The sequence below is a fragment of the Symphalangus syndactylus genome, chromosome 11 (genome assembly GCF_028878055.3).
Source record: "Symphalangus syndactylus isolate Jambi chromosome 11, NHGRI_mSymSyn1-v2.1_pri, whole genome shotgun sequence".
NCBI lineage: Eukaryota > Metazoa > Chordata > Mammalia > Primates > Hylobatidae > Symphalangus > Symphalangus syndactylus.
Genome location: NC_072433.2, coordinates 126,755,001 through 126,778,223, shown reverse-complemented (window position 1 = coordinate 126,778,223; position 23,223 = coordinate 126,755,001). Strand labels below are relative to the sequence as shown.

Sequence of the window (23,223 nt, the reverse complement as noted above, 5' to 3'; positions counted from 1 at the left end):
CATTTCTTCCCTGAACTCAGACAGAAAACAAACAGAAACGCTAAGGGGGAAAGAGAAACATATCAAACAAACAAACCAAACCAGTGTTTTACCTCGTTCATAGGTGGCAATACTGTCCATGTATTTGCATCTGGATCATACTTTTCTCCTGAGCTAAGAGTCTGCTTATTTTCATCTTGGCCCCCGAATACAAACAAAAATCCTTCTGCAAAGATCAAAGGAAACACAAATATGAAATGTGAGTCTTCAACAGCCATAAACGCCATAGCATATACAGAAACAACATCTGAAGAAACTCCCTGACGACAACAATGTTCTCTTTGGATTCAGGACTTTTATCACGTCCCATTGGATCCTTGGTGATGGAGCCAAACCTGTGACAGACACTTTGACAATTTTGCTTTACTGATTACTGTCTTTGAGTGGATTTCCACCATCCTATAATGAAAAAGGAAGCCTGGCGTCACCCGCTCAGTCACCAGGCAACTCTGGGCCATCTCAGTTCATCTCTTCTATTCCCTCTCAGCCTCTGGGATTCTCATACAACTTCTGCACTGCAGTGCACACCTGTTCATTCAAGACCCCATGAATATCCAGATCTGAGGCATCTGCGTGCATTTTCTATTCAAAACAGGATCTAAGACCAACTGAACTTCCCATTTCATGTAATGGTGTATTAGGTTATTCTTCTGCAAAAAACACTTAATTTGATGGAAAAAATGTTTAAAAAATAATCTTGGCCGGGTGGTGGTGGCTCACATCTGTAATCTCAGCACTTTTGGAAGCCAAAGTACAAGGACTGCTTGAGCCCAGGAGGTTCATAGGAGGCAACATAGCAAGACCTCATCTCCACAAAAAATAATGTAATTAGCCGGGCACTGTGGTACTTGCCTGTAGTCTCAACTACTCAGGAGGCTGAAATGGGAGGATCGCTTGAGCCCAGGAGTGTGAAGCTGAAGTGGGCTGTGATCATGCCATTGCACTCCAGCCTGGGCAACAGAGTGAGATCTGGTCTCAAAAATAACAACAATAATAATCTTCTTAGAAGAAGAGAAGCCAACAAGATAACAAGGCAAAACTTATGGGAAAATTACGACCTACAGAGGTTATCAAGCGTGAAAACCATTTTACACAGAGGGCATTTCCAGTCTAGGAAAATTTAAACCTTTTGTCCTGGGGATGAAAAAGACAGCAGTTTAAGTTCCAGGTCCACAGAAAATGTGGCTTCTGGCAGGAGATCCTCTCCAAAGTTCGACACTGTCAGGATGAAGGCCAACCAGAATTCGTACTCAGATTTAAATCTCCTTGCTATCTGGGAAATCATAAGCCTTGAACTTAATTCACAGTTAATACCAAATCAGTAGTGTTTTCAGGCAACTGGCAGAAACAAATGTAAAACTTTTATAGAAGGACCTTTATCTAAGCCTTAGATTCTAACATCCCAGGACATTTAAGGCAGAAAGTTATTGCTACAAATAATTTTTTTCGATTTTTTTTTTTTTTAAGACAGTCTCGCTCTGTCGCCCAGGCTGGAGGGCAGTGGTGCAATCACAGATCACTGCAACTTCTGCCTCCTGGGTTCAAGCAATTCTCCTCCTGTGTTCAAGCAATTCTCCTGCGTCACCCTCCTGAATATCTGGGATTACAGGCACATGCCACCACATACCCAGCTACTTTTTTTACTTTTCGTAGAGACGGGGTTTCACCATGTTGTCCAGTTGATTTCAAACTCCTGACCTCAAGTGACCCACCCGCCTCAGCCTCCAAAAGTGCTGGGATTATAGGTGTAAGCCACTGTGCCCGGATGCTACAAATAATGTTTAACAAACGAGCAGCAACCAGTCACAGATACCAGACATACCAAAAATTAGACTAAGAAAAGACCAGCAGAAGCAGATCATAGGAAATAGTCTTGCAAAGATTTCAAATATTATAGTAACCAGAAAGATGATTTTTTCAAGTTGGGATGAAGAATAAAGTCTAAAATTTATTTTAAAAAGAAAGATAATTTAAACAAATGCTTATCATGTTTAAAAAATAAAAATTAACTGGAAGATAACTCCAGATAACAGGGAACTATAGAAATAAGAGTGGATTGAAGGTAATGGTGGATTAAGTTATTCTCCTATAAAAAGACAAGAATTTGTAGAAATTAACAAAAAATTCAATGGATAAATTTAATAGCACATTCATCAGAGTTAAGGAGAAAAGTCACTGAGTAGAAGATAAATCAAAAGATAATAATCAAGAGAACAGCACAGTAGGACAAAAAGACGGAAAATAATAAGAAAATTTTAAATATACACGAGAGAAAAGATTTTTTAGACTCGCCACTGACTTAACAACAATGGAAGCCAGAAGTCAGTGGAATGACTTCAATGTACTGAAAAATAATAAATACCAAGCTGAAATGCTATACTCAGCAAAAATATCCTTTACTAATGAAGACAAAATAATGACATTTACAGGCAATCAAATCTGAGAGATGTCCACCAAAAGACCCATATTAAAGGAAATTCAAAAGGATGAACTTGAGAGAGAAGGCAGATGATCCTAGGTGGAAAGTCTGAGGAGTTGAGAAGGAAGAACAAAGAAAGTGGCAAGTCTAAATGAACACTATCTACCTACCTACCTGCCTACCTGTCTATCTATCAATCATCTATCTACCTGTCCGTCCATCCGTCCGTCTATCCATCCATCCATCCATCCAACATATATCAAAAAAATACACATTGTGTATATAGTAGCTACCCCTTATCTGAAGTTTTGGTTCCTGTGGTTTTATCACCCATGGTCAACTGCAGTCTGAAAATAGGTGAGTTCAGTAAAGTAAGATATTTTGAGAGAGACCACATTCACATAACTTTTATTACAGTATATTGTTATCGTTGTTTTATTATTAGTTATTGTCGTTAATCTTTTAGTGTGCCGAACTTAAACTTTATCATGGGTATCTATGTAGAGTAAAAACACACAGTATATACAGGGTTCAGCACTATCTGTGGTCTCAGGCATCCACTGGGGGGTCTTGGAACGCATCCCTCATGGATAAGGGGGATCTACTGTACATATTTATTAGTGATAATGCATTTTAATACCGTAAGAGTGTGGAACATGGAAAATGAAGAAAAACTATCCTGAAGAGAACACAGGTACTGACTAATTTTGGACTTTGCTAACTTAAGACAGGCTGTAATTTCTAAGGTAATCTTCCTAAAGGGCTATTAACAAGAATATAAGTTCCAACTGGTAGAGAAGAAAAATTGAATGACAAAAAACAGTCAAAATCAATTTTTAAAAAGGCAAAAAAAAAAAAAAAAAGAAACAATGCAGGCTGGACAAATGGAAGGACCTCTTCATTCACTCACTTCCGTTTCCGACAATTCCACTGTACACAGTCGCTCCTTCCATTGCTGGGTTTCTGAAACACCAATCCCTTAGGAAACTTCCAAAAATTAGTGATATAGGAGCCTTTGTGATAGGTGGGTATGTGTGAAAATTAGGCATATGTGTATATATTTTGGGGGGAAACGTAAGGGAGCTAATTCTGAGAAGATGCAACAGGGAAACTAGACCTACATCCTGCAGGCTGTACTACTCTGCCGAGCTCTTCATTACTGACAATAACATTAATAATTTTGGGACTCATAAAATGACTCCACTTCTATACTATGGCAGAGCCTTGGCCATTTGTATGATACACTATGGTACACTATACCTTTAAAAATGTTATAGCCTGGGCAACATAGCAAGATTCCATCTCTAAAAAGAGAAATAAAATAAAAAATAAATTTTTAAAGACAATGTTGCTGGGCGAGCAAAGACAATTAAATAAGGACTGCAGGAGGGCTGCTGACCACAATTACAATGATGGCTGCTGACCACAATTACAATGATGGCTGCTGACCACAATTACAATGATGGCTGCTGACCACAATTACAATGATGTGAGATGACACTCATCAGGTGGACAAGGGGGCAGGACCACAGCGAAAAGAACGGCAGCCAGCAAAGGCAATGCCTCAATGGCTATCTTTTCTATCAGCTCCTTAAGGGAGAGCTTCGGATAAAGTAGAGCAGTTTTCAGACTTGTAAAGGTCAAGTAAAACATTTTCCGTAGTAAATAACTTTAAGCCATTGCCTATATAAGTAGCATTTCCTAAAGTCTCATAACTTTTTTTTTGTTTGTTTTTTGAGACAGGATCTCAGTCTGTCACCCAGGCTGGAATGCAGTGGTGTGATCACTGCTCACAGCAGTCTCGATCTCCTGGGCTCAAGAGATTCTCCCACCTCAGCCTCTCAAGTAGCTGGGACCACAAGTACATGCCACCATGCCTGGCTAATTTTTTTGATTTTTAGTAAAGACAGTTGTCTCTCCTACGTTGTCCAGGCTGGTCTCGAACTCCTAGGCTCCTCTCACTTTAGCCTTCTAAACTGCTTGGATTACAGGTGTGAGCCACCACACCTGGCCTTATATAACATATTTTATATAATTACATATTGTAATTCTAACCTGCAAATTTCAAAGATGGGACTACCATGGTGCAAAGAAATGCTGTGTTCCAGGTGTGGCCCTACAGCTACTTAGTGGGTAAGCATCACTGAAGTTTGCTCTCCTGACATTAAGTCATCAAGTAATTGCTCCTCCAGTAGTTCTTAAAAGCAGCTATGTGTTGAAGATTTGGGGATAATAAGGACTGACAGAAGATACGGTTTTCCTAACCACGGTCTCAGAAGCTAGAACTACACTAAAAATGTCATGTAGAGGTAATAAAATTGTATCTTTAAAAGGCTCTCAGTCATTCTGTAAAACCTTGAGATTACACATTACTTGATCTGGTGTTTAAGGAAAATTTGCCACAGAACGGTACCTGCTGAGAGAACTCCATGGTTAATTCTCGGCATGCTTAAAGGGGCCAGTTCGATCCAAAGCTGCCTGTTAGGGTCATAGAGAGGGCACATGCATCGCATCGCTGCTGTGGGTTTCCGTGAACTAAGGAAGTAAATAATTGATCAGTAGTTAATATGCTTCATACAGTTCTTTTTATAAATAACCATCACTAGTTTTAGTGCACTAAAGAATATTTAAAACATTTTAAAAATCGAATGTAATTATGCTTTAGATACTGAAAAACATTATGAATTCTTGTTTACATGGAACTACCTCTTCCCATATACCACTTTTCAAACAACTCCAACCTCATACTTACACTCTCTCTTCTCCACCAACAGTCACGATGCACTCGGAGTAGCCCCGGGGTTTGAAGTTGGCCAGCATCGCCTCTCCTTGCTGCGGCTGGCTGAGCGGTATATTGCTACACTCTTTGACAATTTCTCGTACTAATGGTTCATTCAGCATCTGTTCCCGTAAATAACTGGAGTCCAACCCTGAAACCCACAGAGCTGACATAACATCCTTCATGTGGACCTTCAGAAGAGGGAAGAAAGATGGGGCGAAAACAATGGAAAATGCAACACATCATTTTTAGAATCTACATTTTCCACCTCATGGAAAACAAACTGTTAACACTCAGGTTACTACCAGGCAAGTGAGACATACTGGTGCTGCTTGAGTATCTTCTCCTGGCCCTGACTGTCTACTTTCCAGAGTCTTGATAAGTAAAAGTTTAATTTTTAAAAATCATCAGTCTATTTGAGGTATCACTGTAAAGTTTCAAGCAGCTTCCTCTACACCTTAAAAGATTCCCATTTCAATAGGAAAAGAGAGGAAAAGAACCAGCGATAATTTGCTTTATTTCACATATTTGGATGTGCCATGAGTTAAATCATGTTTATGCAAATATTATATAAAGTAATAGCTCAATACAATACATTAAACTTAGATTAACATATCAACAATAATAATACAAGAAAAATATACAAAAGCCAAAGTTTAAAATCATTTTTGCAGTAATTACTGTTCAAAAATATCTGACGTGACTAATATGAATTATATACTTTTACTGCTCAATCACTAAATTTGAACCAACTGACTGAAGTATTTTATAAATGTAAAATAAAACTGTGAGTTTTAAAAATCAACTGTCTTTACAGCATGAAGTTTAAACTGACCAAAGTACAAAGAACTGCCTCGTTTTCCTAGCAACTAGCCAACCTTAAGCATCTCCCTTGCTTTAAGGCAAGAAGAGGGCAGGACGGAAGCTGGCGAGGAGCAGCATGTCCCACTGTGGTCTTGGTGAGTGGGAGCACAGAGGAAATTTTTCTCATTTTTCTATCTCCTTTACCAATTTCCCCAACTAACACGGAAAGCAGAACACTACCTGTCCTTACCTGTCCCTATTAAAACTAATATTACAAATATGGTTTCTAAACATACATACTTCCAGGCTTACAGAATTCAAAAAATTATAAGATAATCATCAAAATTTAATAGTCGAGTTTTAACTTACAAGAACAACTAACAGTACAATTATACATTTTGAGATCCACTCTTACACCTAATATATTTCTTATTTTGAAAACAGTAATTGGAGCTAGTGTCTTATTTATAATAATCAGACTTAAAAATAAAGTCCTGGCTGGGCATGGTGGTTCACACTTGTAATCCCAGCACTTTGGGAAGCTAGAGTGGGAGGATTGCTTGAGCACAGGAGTTTGAGACCAACCTGGGCAACACAGCGAGACCCTGTCTCTACAAAAATCAAACAATCAGCTAGGCATGGTGGCACATGCCTGTGGTCCTAGCTACTCGGAGGCTGAGGTAGGAAGATCACTTCAGCCAGGAAGGCTGGGACTGCAGTGAGCTATGATCGTGCCACTCTGGCTACTGCCCTTCAGCCTGGGAGACAGACTGAGACTCTCTGTCCCGCAAAACCCTCAAGTCCTGTGATTTTTCTGCTTCCTCCAAGGTATTCACAATTTGGATCTAAACGCTGATATTCTTTAAGACCTTCTTTCCAGGCTGTCACTCCCAGAACCTTCCCTCTTGAAACTGCACTGCCGCACAAACTCCAGAGCCTGCCTGCTTTCTCCTGCGTGGTGTCAATCACGCCTGAAGCTCCTCAGGCCCATGCCCCTCCACCCCTGCCAGCGATCCACGTGCCACCCCCCTGCCTGCTGCAGGCACCTGAGGCCTGGCAGAGGTTAGCCTAGTGATGTAGTAGGTCAGGATGCTGAGAGCAAGGGTGGGGATCCTGCGTTTCTATAATCTCCAGCTTAAGCTTGAAATGCATTTTCCCATTAAAAACAACATACAAAGGATATTACGCTCCTTACAAGGGTTAATATTTTCACTGATACATCGTGTGGCATGGGCTTTTGCAGACTGGTCTGAAAAACCAACTGCTGTCATGATATAGGGGAACACGTTTTACAGGTATCTTTTAGATTGCTGCTTCGTAAGTCTTTCACGTTGAAGAAGAAAAATAAAACAACCATAATTTGAATTAAAAAGAAATAAAAAGGCAAATTTGACCATGTTATAAATGACAGGTACCTTTCTTATTTCTGTATCATGTGCTATCCATCGAATTACTGCTTCAAAGACGTATCTTTCATTGCCAACGTTTAACTTCTCAAGAGAAATCACTTCTTTAAGCTTTTGAGGACTCAGCTCTAAGAATTCTTCCGTGCTGCTGACGTCTCGGAAATGAGTTTCCAGGTATTCTGTGGCAAGGTAATGAACGTGATGGAGGCAGTAATGTAGTGCAAAGTCACGGATACCGATACAGTTCTCAGCAGCAATGCAGCCTTCCAAAAACTCACAGCACAGGGTTTTAAGGTCCGTCAGTAGTAGCAGGTCAGCTGCCTGAACAACATCTTGGATTGTATCTTCATTTAGCCTGATCTAAAAAAGTAGCGTAATTATCTTATATTTGAATGTGTACATTTAAAACCCAAACCACTAATCTATTAGTTTGGGCCACATGAAATTTCCATTTATTTTAGATCAAAGATAATCGAATATTGGCAATTTCATATGGTTTAACCCAGCATTTTTTTTTTTTTTCCAAGAGTTGGAAGGCACCAACATAAGCAATTGTGTGCTTGGTTAACTTTTCCCAGCTCTGCCCTTGCTGTACCAATGTCAACCACCAATAACCCTTCTAGGGTGAACTGTCCATGTTGCTCACTTCTGTAATTCAGAGAAAAACCTTAATGACTCAAATCCTTGGGAAACGGAAAGTTCTGCATTCTATGGTAAAGTCAACATGATTAAGTACCAGCATCAGAACTGGTGAAAATCTTGCTTCCCAACCTATGAAGTTCACTATTCTGCTAAATGGCATGCCAACCTGAATGCTAACCCCTTGAAGGGAGAGGGGTTTCCAGTGTTTCGGAAGCCTCATTCTGCATCCCAAAACACTGTACGCAGTGCAATTTGGTTCACAGACAGATACACTTAGGTCTCAAAACTACTTTTTGGAATAAATCCCTAATACAAGGGTGTTTTTTCTTCCTCATTGTGAACATCTACTTTTCCTTAATTTTCTTCAATTTTCTGACTAATGCTTCTTTCTCCACCCACTTCACAGTGCTCCAAAGCATCAGGAAAGAAACAGTTCTCTAAAATATTGCCACAGTCCTAAGTGGACGACCCCAAAGCATGGGAACTTCACCCATATTCGCAAATGCAAGGGAAACTTCATGAAGAGTACAGCAAGAAACATTTTTACATTTTACACTTTTTGTACCACAGATTTTTAAAAAGTGTAATTGCCAATCGTCTTAGACACTGAGCAACAAAAATGTGGAAAGTAGTATGGTGAGTAAGCCACAAGTAGGGGAAAATGTTCCATTTATATGACATTACATTTAGCCACAAGACAGCAGGCAGCTGTAGACTCTTCAAATATAGGCACGTGAAAAAAACACTCAACTGCATTTCAATAAAACAAAACTGCCAATTCAGGAGTTTGTTATAACTTATATTCCAACTATCGTTTTAAATTTAAATTGGGAACAAATCACAGAAGTCAATCTGTAAATAATGTTTCAACTTTCAAATCCAAGCCTGAACATGAATAGGCTCTTACTGGCTTATAACTCGTTATAGTAATAACTGCTGCTGGATTGACTTTACAAGTTAGACCAGAGGTTGGTCTTAGCCCTGGTTTTGTGATGCTACAGAGTATCTCTGGGCTGTCCCCAAATTAACTTAAATTCATTTACTTTTAACAATCATACATGTACACACCCACCCCCTAGTGTTGAGAGAAGAGAGAAAGCATGAAATCAAACCAAAACCTTCAAAAAGGATGAGAATCACTGCGTTTAACACTGGACAGAATGAATATATTTAGACAAAGAAAGCAATACATTCAGAGTACTTAGAAAATACATAAGAGAAACAGCCCCTACAGAAAGGAAAACAAGAGGGATGAAGAAGGAATAAAGGAGGGAGTAGGGAACAAGATCTCAGAAAGAATAAAGATGAAATGCATTCTCACACAGCCAAAGTTAAGATGCACTGACCTCTTCCTTCTGTTAAAACAAAACAAAACAAAACAAAAAACTAGCCCTGATTCATATGGAAGATTTTTCTTGTGTCTTCATGCTTTGCTTGAAATCACATCATGGGGAATGGGTAGTTGGAGGAGGGCAAAGGAATAGAAAGAAGTCTGATCGCTTATCATTTTCCTCCCTGGGTATCACAAAGTCTCCAGAAGTTCAAGCGGACATGGAGAGGAAACGGACATCAGGAAGAGAGAATGAGGGTGGGGCAGGGATGTGGGTACTACTGAGGCAACAGGACCAAGGCATCGTGAATAAGGTGCTTGTCATTTCTGTCAGTCCTCTTTCTCTGGGAATGATCTACAAGGAACTCTCTACATCTACCAAATAATCAACAATGCCCCAGGAAGTTCCTATTTCCATGCTATGGAGACAAAACAAGTTTTGTATCCCCAGTCGTATGGACACAAAGCAAGACTGGAATCGGGATTCCAAAGCAAAAACCAAAAAGACAGCAGTCAGAGCAGCATCCTATGTTCTTTAATATCTCATATGAGAAGGTGGGGCTCAGAATGGCAGCAACAAACTGGGATTTGGGTCTAAGATCTTACTTTGTCTGCTTCTCTAGGAGCAGAGCCATGGAAGAACACACATGGGGTGCCATTACCAGTAGGAGATGTCAGTCAATGCACACAGTGAGAGAAGATGAAGATGACAGTGCTACTTTGTCATATAATGCATGAAAGGAGACCCTCACCCTGAGCTTGAGAAGCCTTTACTTAGGTCTTCCTTCCTTTGTTTCTCATCATACCTGCCCACTGAAGATGTAATCCAGGATCTCTCTCATAACCATTACCGATATCCCTTCAAGTTCAATCTTATAAGTTGATCCATCATCTTTTGGAGGATTATAGTTTAACTTTGTCCTAAGAAAGGGAAAAAAATGTAAAATTTCTATGAAAGAACAGAAATAGCTATAAATATTTATGTACTCAAAACTCATAATGTATAAGAATCTTATCAGTATATGAATCCCCACCTAGAAAATTTAGTTCGTTAACTTTAGGTCTATGTATTTTTATAACTTTCAACTACAAAACATTGGTCCCAGGATCCCAAATGTTACTTCTTAAAAAACAAAAACAAAACAGATGACCAAAGAACTAAGATCCACATGACCATGAATCTGTATTTCACCTTGGAAATCCCAGTCCCTTTAGGCTTGTTTTCTAATGTATTGAATTAGCTAATTAATCTTCAATAATGTAACAAGGACTCCACAAACCTGCCATCCAAAACAAAAGCTAAGACCTTGTCAATAGCCCACTTCTAACCAGATGGTCTTCCCCACCAATCCATTCCTCTGCTTCCACCATCTGAAGTAACCATTATCCCAAATCTTACGCTCACTTTTTCCTTGCTTTATTACTGCATCCATGAAATATATATTTTAAATTTTAAGTTGCTTTATAATTAATCATCCATTTTGCATTACTGTTTTATAAAAATGACTTAAGTTTTATAGAGGTGTGCATATCACACTGGTTCTTTTGTTCTTTCTGCTGTGCAATATCCCATTTTCCTGTTGATGGGCATCTGGGGTTGTCTCCAGGTTTTCGATATTGTGAACTGCGATGCTACAACTATTATTGCATATGACTCTTTTGTACTATGTTAAAGAATTTTTTAGCTGGGTGCAGTGGCTCACGCCTGTAATCCCAGCACTTTGGGAGGCTGAGGTAGGTGGCTCACTTGAGGCCAGGAGTTCGAGGCCAGCCTGGCCAACATGGTGAAACCCCATCTCTATTAAAAATGCAAACATCGACTGGGAGTGGTGGTGGCATACGCCTGTAATCCCAGCAATGCAGGAGGCTGAGGCACAAAAATAGCTCTAACCTGAGAGATGGAGGTTGCAGTAAGCTGAGATAATGCCAATGCACTCCAGCCTAGGTGACATAGCAAGACTCTGCCTCAAAAAAATAAAATAAAAATAAATTAAAAATAAATAAATAAATAAAAATTTCCCTTGGATCTGCTCCTGGGAGTAGAATTATGCTAACTTATTCTCCAGGGTAGGTGGTGCTGTTTATAGCCTCGTATACTATGTATGTATAAGGGCATCTCTGGACTCATAAACTCTACAACATTTGAATCTGTCACACTTCTTAAATTTTGTCAACTGAATAAGAGAAATATGGTATCTCACTGTGGTTGTCATCTGCATTCTCTTACTACCCAGGTGCTGAACATCTCTTTGTATGTTTGTGGCCACATGTTTCCCTTTTTGCAAAACATTTGTTCATGTCTCTCGTTCATTTTTCGCTAATTGTCCTTCTCACATTGAGGCGTAGGAGTTCTTTACATATTTGTGATACTAATCATTTAACAGGCATTAACTTTTTAAAAGGTGCCTTTTAAAAAACTTTTTAAAAAAGAGCCTTTTTAAAAACTTAAAAAAAAAATAAACAAACTGATGAAGAATTTGAAGAACAATTTTTCGGTCAATGCTTTTTCTTTTAAGAACTTAAATCTAGATATTCTCGATATTTTTTACTAAGAAAATTTAAGGTTTTAAAAAAAATTCAAGTGAAATTTAAAAATAGCTTTGAAACATGCTGTTGGTATGAATTATAACTCTGTTAAATCTCAGGATTGACACTGTGTTACCTGCTACCTAATAACCATGTTTTCTAAGAAAAGAAAAGCACCCCTTCAAATACTGGTAATCCAAATAGTGAGTTACAGGGAGAACTTCCTAGAAACAAATATTTAAACTCATTATTTGCATTCAGACTGTTATAATAAAGTCAACAAAGAATCAGAGTTTTGGTAGACTGAATACAAAGAGAACAGGAAATATTAACAACATTTCTTTTATTTTTGTTTTTGAGACAGGGTCTCACTCTGTCACCCAGTCTGGAGTGCAGTGGCACAATCACAGCTCACTGCAACCTCCTCCTCCTGGGTTCAAGTGATTCTCCTGCCTCAGCCCCCCAAGTAGCTGGGACTACAGGCACACGCCACAACACTCAGCTACATTTTGTACTTTTTGTAGAGACTGGGTTTCACCATCTTGCCCGGGCTGGTTTCGAACTCCTAAACTGATCTGCCACCTCAGCCTCCCAAAGTGCTGTGATTATAGGCATAAGCCACTGCACCCAGTCAATGAAATTTCATATGCTAGCAAACAGACAAGGGTAACTGACTTGGCGTATCTGAGGAAGCTTAATCCCAATTTAGCAGTAAGCAAAGCCGAGACTCAACCTGAATTGGACTGAAAACTCCCCAAAGGCTCTGGGAACTGGTAGTACAGGGTAGGCGAGGACAAGGTCGGGGTGGGGCAGGGGGTAAAAGATAAGCTAAAAACAGAACTGTTAACAAAGTCTTAGGAAATAATTGAATTTCCGAATTCTCCCTCCATGTGGATACACATCTTCCCTGTAGAGCTCAGTGGAAGATAAATGACTTATATTTTGAGGAGTAGACAACTGAGGGTCTCTGGACAGGGTAGAACCAGGCACATTTGAGGGTAGGTGTATTGTAACTGAGAGGGTTAACACAATGTTTACATACTGAATGCTGGACCATTAGTCTTTTTCTCTCAACTCTGCTCCTAAAATACTGAAAGCCAGAATGTATCTTCCAAGCAAGAAACAAAGACTCTTCTGGAGGACTTGATCAGCCCAAGGGTACAGACCCAAGGGCACGGACATCAATCTGCCCTAAAAAAATGGCTCAGTTTGACCACACAACAGCGAAACCTGTGTTCAACAAGTCTAACCTATACGGCTCTGAGCTTCCTGCACATTTTGAAGCAGTATTTCTAAAACTTTCTCACGTCACATCACACACAGAAAACGCAGTATTACTCTGGGCTAAATAGAGGCGGCCTGTAGGCTTATGGCTGGACAGGGCCCCCAGCCTCTGGAGATGCTGCTCAGCTACTCTGAAGACTGACACCAATCAGTATCTTCACACATTTGCAATGTGTTTTTCTGGCACATTGGTTAAGAAACTGTTTTAGAGCACTGCTCTTAAAAATAGAGCAAACAGGACTCATTAGATATTTAACAAAGATAAAAGACAGGAACAAAACTGATAAGAAAAGAGGTAACTTAAAGGAAGTAAAGATTGTGGTAAAATGAAAAGTTCAGGGAAAAAAGAAAAATTCATCTTAATCTTCCCAGAGGGAAAAGACAGGATATTGTGTACATAAAACAAGAGTATGATGATATAAAAAGAAACATTCATAAGCCAGCAAAAAATGTTATGATTGAAAAAAAATTTTTTTTAAATGTAGGGTCAAGATAAAAAGTTGAGGAAATCTCCTAGAAAAGAGAACAAAAAGACAAAGGCAGAAAATATGAGAGATGGCTAAGCACATGGCTCATGCCTATAACCCCAGTGCTTTGGAAGGACTGCTTGAGCCCAGGTGTTCGAGACCAGACTGGGCAACACAGCGACACCCCACCTCTATTTTTTTTAAAATTTTTTAAATAATTTTTTAAAAAAGAAAATAGGAGAGATAAGTTAAGAAAATGGAAGATCAGTCTAGAAGGTTCAACATCTGAAAAAAAGTAATGTCCCCCCACCAAAAAAGATAAGACTATTAAGGAAGTACTCTCAACAACAGATGAAAATAGACCCACTCCAGAACACATCATAATAATAATTCAGGATACGAGAAATAAAGAAAAAAGTCTTATAAGCTTTCAGAAAGAAAAACAGGCTATATGGAAAGGATCAAGAATCAGAATGGCTTCATACTTGTAAATGAAAGTTAAATAACAAAGAAGAAATTACTTTAAAATTCTGAAAGAAAATTATTTCAGACCTAGATTTTTATAACTAGCCAAACTATCAACCAAGTGGCAGGAGGGAACAAAGACATTTTCAGCTATATGAAGTCACAAAACAATTTACTTCTCATGCAACCTTTCTTGGGATGGTGTTAGAAAATGTGCCCCAACAAAACAAAGGAATGTATCAAGAAAGTGGAAGATTCTGGATACTAACAAGATGCAATCCAAACAGGAAGGAAGGGAAAGGAATGCAGAATAATGGTGAACAATGATCCCAGAATGACAGCTATGTACCAGCAGAAGGAAGACAGTCCATTCTGGTGACAGTAGAAGGCCCCTGTAGATCTTCAACATCAAATACATAATGTGTATGATAGTATATAGAGGATATTTAGACAACTTTCTTCCCTCCCTGTATTTCCTATCTACTATTCCTGTCCATACAGTCTCCAGTGAACTAATGGTTTTACTTAAAAGGTACTCCATTGCCACTGGCTGTCCTCTAGGTGTATTTATTTGCCTGATGCTTTTACTAAAAGTGAAGGAAAGAATATGAGTCAATTCTCCATCAAGAGAGAAAACAGTGTAAGAATAAAATACCAAAATATCTGGCTATGAAATGCATCATATAATCTTTTTGGCAGCAGACATGTCTTCACTTAGGATGTCATGACTATTTGTATTTCTCAGTCACTGTGCTGGTTATCAACATATATAACCTCTTAGCTCCAAATTCACCCTTTTTTGCTTGCTTTGGAAAAATGGATCTGATCCTTTTAAATCATTTTCCTTTGTCAAATGGCATGATGTTAAGCTTCAGTTAAAGGCACTGGAGAGACACTGGAGGAGGTGAGAGTTTTGCTTGCTGGTTCTGGTGAAGACATCTGCCTCCTGCCAGGCAGTCTTCTCTCCCAGCAGCAGGCTCCCAAAGTGCACAGCTGCAACCACAACCTGAAGTTTTCTCCAGAGCCTCCTTCAAGTACCTTCCCATGAATAGCTTTCTCAGGCATCTTAGAGCAGCAGTCCCCAACCTTTTTGGCACCAGAGACTGGTTTCATGGAAGACAATTTTTCCACAGATGGGAGTTCTGGGGATAGTTTCAGGATGAAACTGTTCCACCTCAGATCATCAGGCATTAGATTCTCACAAGGAACATGCAACCTAGATCCCTCACATGCCCAGTTCACAATAGGGTTCGTGCTCCTATGAGAATCTAATGACACCACTGATCTGACAGGAGGCGGAGCTCAGGCAGGAAAGCCCCATCACCAGGGCCTCACCTCCCACTGTGTGATCCAGTCCTAAGGCCATGGACCAGTGCCTTAGAAGACAGATTTCCAGCAAGTTCCACAATGTGGCTTTTCTGCCATGCAGTGAGCCATGGGTGTGTCCTAATAAGTCAGCTCTGGGGTAGCAGATGCTCCACATATCTATTCCTGTATTCTTTAGAGTTTTCTTTACTTCTTACTGGCCAATCCCTCATTACTCCAATCTCCTGTTGTAGTTAATAATTCTTTATATTAAATTTTCTTTGTTCAAACTGCTCTGTGGTTCCTCTCTCCTGACTAGACCCAGACAGACACTAACAGCCACTAAAAAATTTAGAGGAGGTATCTCCAAACCATGTTCAGATAGAGGAGCTTCAGGATTGAATTAGAGTTCTTACTTTAAAGTAACCCAGGTTCAACCAAGAGCCAGCTGTACTTGCTTGCGTATGTGGCATTAGATTCTCATAGGACCACAAACCCTATTGTGAACTGGGCATGTGAAGGATCTAGGTTGCACGCTCCTTGTGAGAATCTAATGCCTGATGATCTGAGGTGAAACAGTTATACCCTGAAACCATCCCCAGAACTCCTGTCTGTGGAAAACTTGCATGTGTCTTGCAGACAGTGGTAGGATGGGGGAAACTAGGCTATCAGGGAAAAGATTACAAGAAGCCCCGTTTCAAATTATTATTATACTTTAAGCTCTGGGTTACATGTGCAGAACGTGCAATTTTGTTACATAGCTATACATGTGCCATGGTGGTTTGCTGAACCCATTAACCCGTCACCTACATTAGATATTTCTCCCAATGTTAGCCCTCCCGTAGGCCGCCACCCCCAACAGGTCCCAGTGTGTGATGTTCCCCTCCCTGTGTCCATGTGTTCTCATTGTTCAACTTCCACTTATGAGTGAGAACATGCATTGTTTGGTTTTCTGATCTTGTGATAGTTTGCTGAGAATGATGGTTTCCAGCTTCATCCATGTCCCTGCAAAAGACATGAACTCATCCTTTTTTATGGCTGCATAGTATTCCATGGTGTATATGTGCCACATTTTCTTAGTCTATCATTGATGGACATTTGGGTTGGTTCCAAGTCTTTGCAGTTGTAAACAGTACCGCACCAAAAATACGTGTGCATGTGTCTTTAGAGTAGAATGATTTACAATCCTTTGGGTATATGCCCAATAATGGGATTGCTGGGTCAAATGGTATTGCTAGTTCTAGATCCCTGAGGAATCACCACACTAACTTCTACAATGGTTGAACTAATTTACACTCCCACCAACAGTGTAAAAGTGTTCTTATTTTTCCACAACTGATCCAGCATCTGTTGTTTCCTGACTTTTTAATGATCGCCATTCTAACTGGTGTGAGATGGTATCTCACTGTGGTTTTGATTTGCATTTCTCTAAGGACCAGTTTTATGACGAGCATTTTTTCATGTCTGTTGGCTGCATAAATGTCTTCTTCTGAGAAGTGACTGTTCATATCCTTTGCCCATTTTTTGATGGGGTTGTTGGCTTTTTTTTTGTAAATTTGTTTAAGTTCTTTGTAGATTCTGGATATTAGCCCTTTGTCAGATGGATAGATTGCAAAAATTTTCTCGCATTCTGTAGGTTGCCTCTTCACTCTGAGGGTAGTTTCTTTTGCTGTGCAGAAGTTCTTTAATTAGATCCCATTTGTCGTTTTTCGCTTTTTTGCCATTGCTTTTGGTGTTTTAGACATGAAGTCTTTGCCCATGCCTTTGTCTTGAATGGTATTGCCTAGGTTTTATTCTAGGATTTTTATGGTCCTAGGTCTTACGTTTAAGTCTTTGATCCATCTTGAGTTGATTTTTGTATAAGATGTAAGAAGGTCCAGTTTCAGTTTTCTGCATATGGCTAGCCAGTTTTCCCAGCACGATTTATTAAATACGGAATCTTTTCCCCATTGCTTGTGTGTGTCAGGTTTGTCAAACTTCAGATGGTGGTAGATGTGTGGTGTTATTTCTGAGGCCTCCGTTCCGTTCCATTGGTCTATATATCTGTTTGGTACCGGTACCATGCTGTTTTGGTTACTGCAGCCTTGTAGTAAAGTTTGAAGTCAGGTAGCGTGATGCCTCCTCACTTTGCTCTTTGTTCTTCTTGCCCAGGGTTGTCTCGGCTATGCGGGCTCTTTTTTGGTTCCATATGAAGTTTAAAGTAGTTTTTTCCAATTCTGTGAAGAAAGTCAGTGGTAGCTTGATGGGGATAGCATTGAATCTATAAATTACTTCGGGCAGTAAGGCCATTTTCACAATATTGATTCTTCCTAACCATGAGCATGGAATGTTTCTCCATTGTTTGTGTCCTCTCTTATTTCCTTGAGCAGTGATCTGTAGTTCCCTTGAAGAGGTCCTTCACATCCCTTGTAAGTTGGATTCCTAGGTACTTTATTCTCTTAGTAGCAATTGTGAATGGGAGTTCACTCATGATTTGGCTATTGTCTGTTATTGGTGTATAGGAATGCTTGCGACTTTGCACATTCATTTTGTATCCTGAGACTTTGCTGCAGTTGCTTATCAGCTTAAGGAGATTTTGGGCTGAGACGATGGGGTTTTCTAAATATACAATCATGTCACCCACAAATAGAGGCAATTTGACTTCCTCTCTTCTGATTTCAATACCCTTTATTGCTTTCTCTTGCCTGATTGCCCTGGCCAGAACTTCCAATACTATGTTGAATAGGAGTGGTGAGAGAGGGCATCCTTGTCTTGTGTCAGTTTCCAAAAAGAATACTTCCAATTTTTGCCCATTCAGTATGATATTGGCTCTGGGTTTGTTGTAAATAGGTCTTATTATGTTGAGATATGTTCCATCAATACCTAGTTTATTGAGAGTTTTTACCATGAAAGGCTGCCGAATTTTGTCAAAGGCCTTTTCTACATCTGTTGAGATAATCATGTGGTTTTTGTCGCTGGTTCTCTTTATGTGATGGATTATGTTTATTGATTTGCATATGTTGAACCAGCCTTGCATCCCAGGGATGAAGCCAACTTGATCGTGGTGGATAAGCTTTCTGATGTGCTGCTGGATTTGGCTTGCCAGTATTTTATTGAGGATTTTTGCATCGATGTTCATCAGGGATATTGGCCTAAAATTCTTTTTTTGTTGTGTCTCTCCCAGGCTTTGGTATCAGGATGATGCTGGCCTCATAAAATGAGTTAGTGAGGATTCCCTCTTTTTCTATTGATTTGAATAGTTTCAGAAGGAATGGTACCAGCTCCTCATTATACCTCTGGCAGAACTCAGCTGTGAATCCGTCTGGTCCTGGACTTTTTTTTTGGTTGGTAGGCTATTAATTATTGCCTCAATTTCAGAACCTATTATTGGTCTATTCGGAGATTCAACTTCTTCCTGGTTTAGCTTTGGGAGGGTGTGTGTGTCCAGGAATTTATCCATTTCTTCTAGATGTTCTAGTTTATTTCTGTAGAGGTATTTATAGTATTCTCTGATGGTAGTTTGTATTTCTGTGCGATCGGTGTGATATCCCCTTTATCATTTTTTATTGGGTCTACCTGATTCTTCTCTCTTTTCTTTTTTATTAGTCTTGCTAGCAGTCTGACCATTCTGTTGAACTTTTCAAAAAACCAGTTCCTGGATTCATTGATTTTTTGAAGGGTTGTGTCTCTATCTCCTTCAGTTCTGCTCTGATCTTAGTTATTTCTTGTCTTCTGCTAGCTTTTGAATATGTTTGCTCTTGCTTCACTAGTTCTCTTAATTGTGATGGTAGGGTGTCGATTTTAGATCTCTCCTGCTTTCTCTGGTGGGCATTTGGTGCTATAAATTTCCCTCTACATACTGCTTGAAATGTGTCCCAAAGATTCTGGTACATTGTGCCTTGGTTCTCATTGGTTTCAAAGAACATCTTTATTTCTGCCTTCATTTCGTTTTGTACCCAGTAATCATTCAGGAGCAGGTTGTTCAGTTTCCATGTAGTTGTGTGGTTTTGAGTGAGATTCTTAATCCTAAATTCTAATTTGATTGCAGTGTGGTCTCAGACAGCTTGTTGTGATTTGTGTTCTTTTACATTTGCCGAGGGGTGCTTTACTTCCAATTATGTGGTCAATTTTAGAATAAGTGCAATGTGGTGCTGAGAATGTATATTCTGTTGATTTGGGGTGGAGAGTTCTGTAGATGTCTATTCGGTCTGCTTGGTCCAGAGCTGAGTTCAAGTCCTGCATACCCTTGTTAATTTTCTGTCTCGTTGATCTCTCTAATATTGACAGTGGGGTGTTAAAATCTCCCATTATTAGTGTGTGGGAGTGTAAGTCTCTTTGTAGGTATCTAAGAACTTGCTTTATGAATCTGGGTGCTCCTGTATTGGGTGCATATATATTTAGGATAGTTAGCTCTTCTTCTTGAATTGATCCCTTTACCATTATGTAATGGCCTTCTTTGTCTCTTTTGATCTTTGTTGGTTTCAAGTCTGTTTTATCAGAGACCAGGATTGCAACCCCTACTTTTTCTGCTTTCCATTTGCTTGGTAGATCTTCCTCCATCCCTTTATTTTGAGCCTATGTGTGTCTTTGCACGTGAGATGGGTCTCCAGAATACAGCACACTCATGAGTCTTGACTCTTTATCCAATTTGCCAATCTGTGTCTTTCAATTGGGGTATTTAGCCCATTTACATTTAAGGTTAATATTGTTATGTGCGAATTTGATCCTGTCATTATGATGCTAGCTGCTTATTTCACCTGTTAATTGATGCAGTTACTTCATAGCATCGATGGTCTTTACAACTTGGCATGTTTTTGCAGTGGCTGGTACTGGTTGTTCCTATCCATGTTTAATGCTTCCCTTCAGGAGCTCTTGTAAGGCAGGCCTGGTGGTGACAAAATCTCTCAGCATTTGCTTGTCTGTAAAGGATTTTATTTCTCCTTCACTTATGAAGCTTAGTTTGGCTGGATATGAAATTCTGGCTTGAAAATTCTTTTCTTTAAGAATGTTGAATATTGGCCCCCACTCTCTTCTGGCTTGTAGGGTTTCTGCAGAGAGATCCACTGTTAGTCTGATGGTTTCCCTTTGTGGGTAACCCGACCTTTCTCTCTGGCTGCCCTTAACATTTTTTCCTTCATTTCAACCTTGGTCATTCTGACAATCATGTGTCTTGGGGTTGCTCTTCTCGAGGAGTATCTTTGTGGCATTCTCTGTATTTTCTGAATTTGAATGTTGGCCTGCCTTGCTAGGTTGGGGAAGTTCTCCTGGATAATATCCTGAAGAGTGTTTTCCAACTAGGTTCCATTCTCCCCATCACTTTCAGGTACACCAATCAAATGTAGATTTGGTCATTTCACATAGTCCCATATTTCTTGAAGGCTTTATTCATTTCTTTTCACTCTTTTTTCCTCTAATCTTGTCTTCTTGGTTTCATTAATTTGATCTTCAATCACTGATATCCTTTCTTCCACTTGATCGAATCAGCTACTGAAGTTTGTGTATGCTTCATGAAGTTCTCATATTGTGATTTTCAGCCCCATCAGGTCATTTAAGGTCTTCTCTACACTGGTTATTCTACTTAGCCATTCGTCTAACCTTTTTTGAAGGTTTTTCGATTCCTTGTGATGGGTTAGAACATGTTCCTTTAGCTCAGAGAAGTTTGTTATTACTGACCTTCTGAAGCCTACTTCTATTAACTCGTCAAATTCATTCTCCGTCCAGTTTTGCTCCCTTGCTGGCAAGGAGTTGTATTCCTTTGGAGGAGAAGAGGTGTTCTCTTCTCCTCCAAAGAATTTTCAGCCTTTCTGCTCTGGTTTCTCCCCATCTGTATGGTTTTATCTACCTTTGGTCTTTGATGTTGGTGACCTATGGATAGGGTTTTGGTGTGGATATCCTTTTTGTTGATGTTGATGCTATTCCTTTCTGTTTGTTAGCTTTCCTTCTAACAGAGAGGCCCCTCAGCTGCAGGTCTGTTGGAGTTTGCTGGAGGTCCACTCCAGACCCTGTTTGCCTGGGTATCACCAGGGCAGGCTGCAAAACTGCAAATATTGCTGCCTGATCCTTCCCCTGGAAGCTTCGTCCCAGAGGGGCACCTGCCTGTATGAGGTGTGTGTTGGACAAGGAGCCCTTTTATTGTTTTCTTTTACTTTTGACTCATGTGACTGGATGGGTTTTATTATCATTCATTTTTTTAAGGATTATTCTACTGTCATATGCTTCCATAATGAAAGAGGATCATTTTTAAACAGTACAGGTTTTGGCTGGGCACAGTGGCTCATGCCTGTAATCTGGGCACTTTGTAAGGCTGAGGTGAGAGGACTGCTTGAGCCCAGGAGTTCAAGACCATTCTGGGCAACAGAGCGAGACCTCATCTCTATTTAAAACAAAGAAACGAACAAATATAAAGAATACAGGTTTTTCGCAGCAGGTGGCAGAGGATACACAATGGCTAAGAGAACAGAAAAAGAGACTTTCTGAAATATGAGCATGGACCATTTCAGACTTCCATAAAATGTGATCCTTTCCAAAGCCCATGAAAAGATGAATTGCTGTACACTTAAAGTCTCCAAACATCTGAAGGTTAAGCCTCAAAACTTTAATTATGGTTTAAATTCACATCCTTACATCTGCCCCTGACACGTTCCCAGCATCCTATCCTGCCCTTAACCTGCCCCAATACCATTTGTGCCTGCCCAATTCCTACCCGTCTTTGAAAGATCAGTTCTAATGCCAGCTGTTCTACAGATTTTTCCTAGATCACTCCATCCTGCCATAGGCTGCACCTCTGCCCTTACCTCTTTGTAGGTAAAAATAGATTCCTGTTATAAATTTCCCCAGCACTTTATCAATAACTTTATTATGACATATTATGGGATGATCAAGTTCCGGCCTACATTATGATATTTCTGTATTTCCTTTACTAAACTCCAAGTTCCTTGAGGCTGGAGCCCTCTTTATCACTGTATGCTGATAACCTAGCCCAGCAGTTTACAAAGCGAAGATGATGCTCGATGATCACATGTACAATAAACTTGAAGCTGACAGTGATCTTTAAATACTCAAGTCTTTAAATGTGAAGTGCTGTCACATATGATTTTTTCTGATGACCTCAGGTACAACAAAGCTGAACTAGATCAAAAACAAGGAAGAACATTTAATAACTGTATCTGTACAACACTGAAAGGATTAAGGCCCAGTGCTTCTCAAACTTTAATGCTCATACAATTCAACTGGGAACTTTTCAAAAAAAGGTTTTTCTGATTCAGAAGGTTGGCAATGCGGCCTGAGTGCTTTGTCTTTCTAATGAGCTCTTGGGTGATGTGGATTCTGTCAGTCTCCAGACCACTCTTTGAGTAGTAACGGGTTAACAGGTGCTTCTTCAATTATCTGTGCTATGTATTTTGTATTTCCAATTAATCCCAGATGAGTATCTTGTAAAATATAATGTCTTAATTTGTAGATAAATCCAACAGACATAAATTACTCTGTTAAACTTCTGAAGCAGTTTCTAAACTCTTGTGCTTCTATGATCATGGGCAGGTAACAATGTGCAGACCATCACCAGCCTGCACATGACATCTTAGTAGCATCAGGCTGGATGATCATCTATCTGTCTGCCAAGAATGAAGTGAAAGTTGGAAATCAGGGCCTCTAAAAGGGCCTCCCTTCCAGTCTTGGAACGTAAGCGTCACTCAAATCTATCAGGAAGCAGTCTTGCTCCACAGCCTTCTGCCATTCACAGCCACTTCCCTCCCGCATTTCTCGGACAGTTACCATTC

At 39.7% G+C, this 23,223-nt stretch overlaps 1 protein-coding gene across 2 annotated transcripts in view; it reads right to left on the bottom strand.

Annotated features, from left to right (window-relative positions):
- Window positions 1-23,223, bottom strand: part of GAN (gigaxonin) — a 64,756-nt gene that overhangs the window by 17,718 nt on the left and 23,815 nt on the right. The window contains exons 2-6 of one of the 2 annotated variants that reach the window (XM_055299684.2): window positions 10,226-10,340; window positions 7,457-7,807; window positions 5,211-5,428; window positions 4,872-4,993; window positions 93-205 (exon numbers count right to left, since the gene is read on the bottom strand). In XM_055299684.2, coding sequence (XP_055155659.1) covers window positions 93-205; window positions 4,872-4,993; window positions 5,211-5,428; window positions 7,457-7,807; window positions 10,226-10,340 — 919 coding nt within the window. Of the gene's footprint in view, window positions 1-92; window positions 206-4,871; window positions 4,994-5,210; window positions 5,429-7,456; window positions 7,808-10,225; window positions 10,359-23,223 lie in introns of both variants that reach the window. The other variant, XM_055299685.2, reaches the window with a different exon arrangement.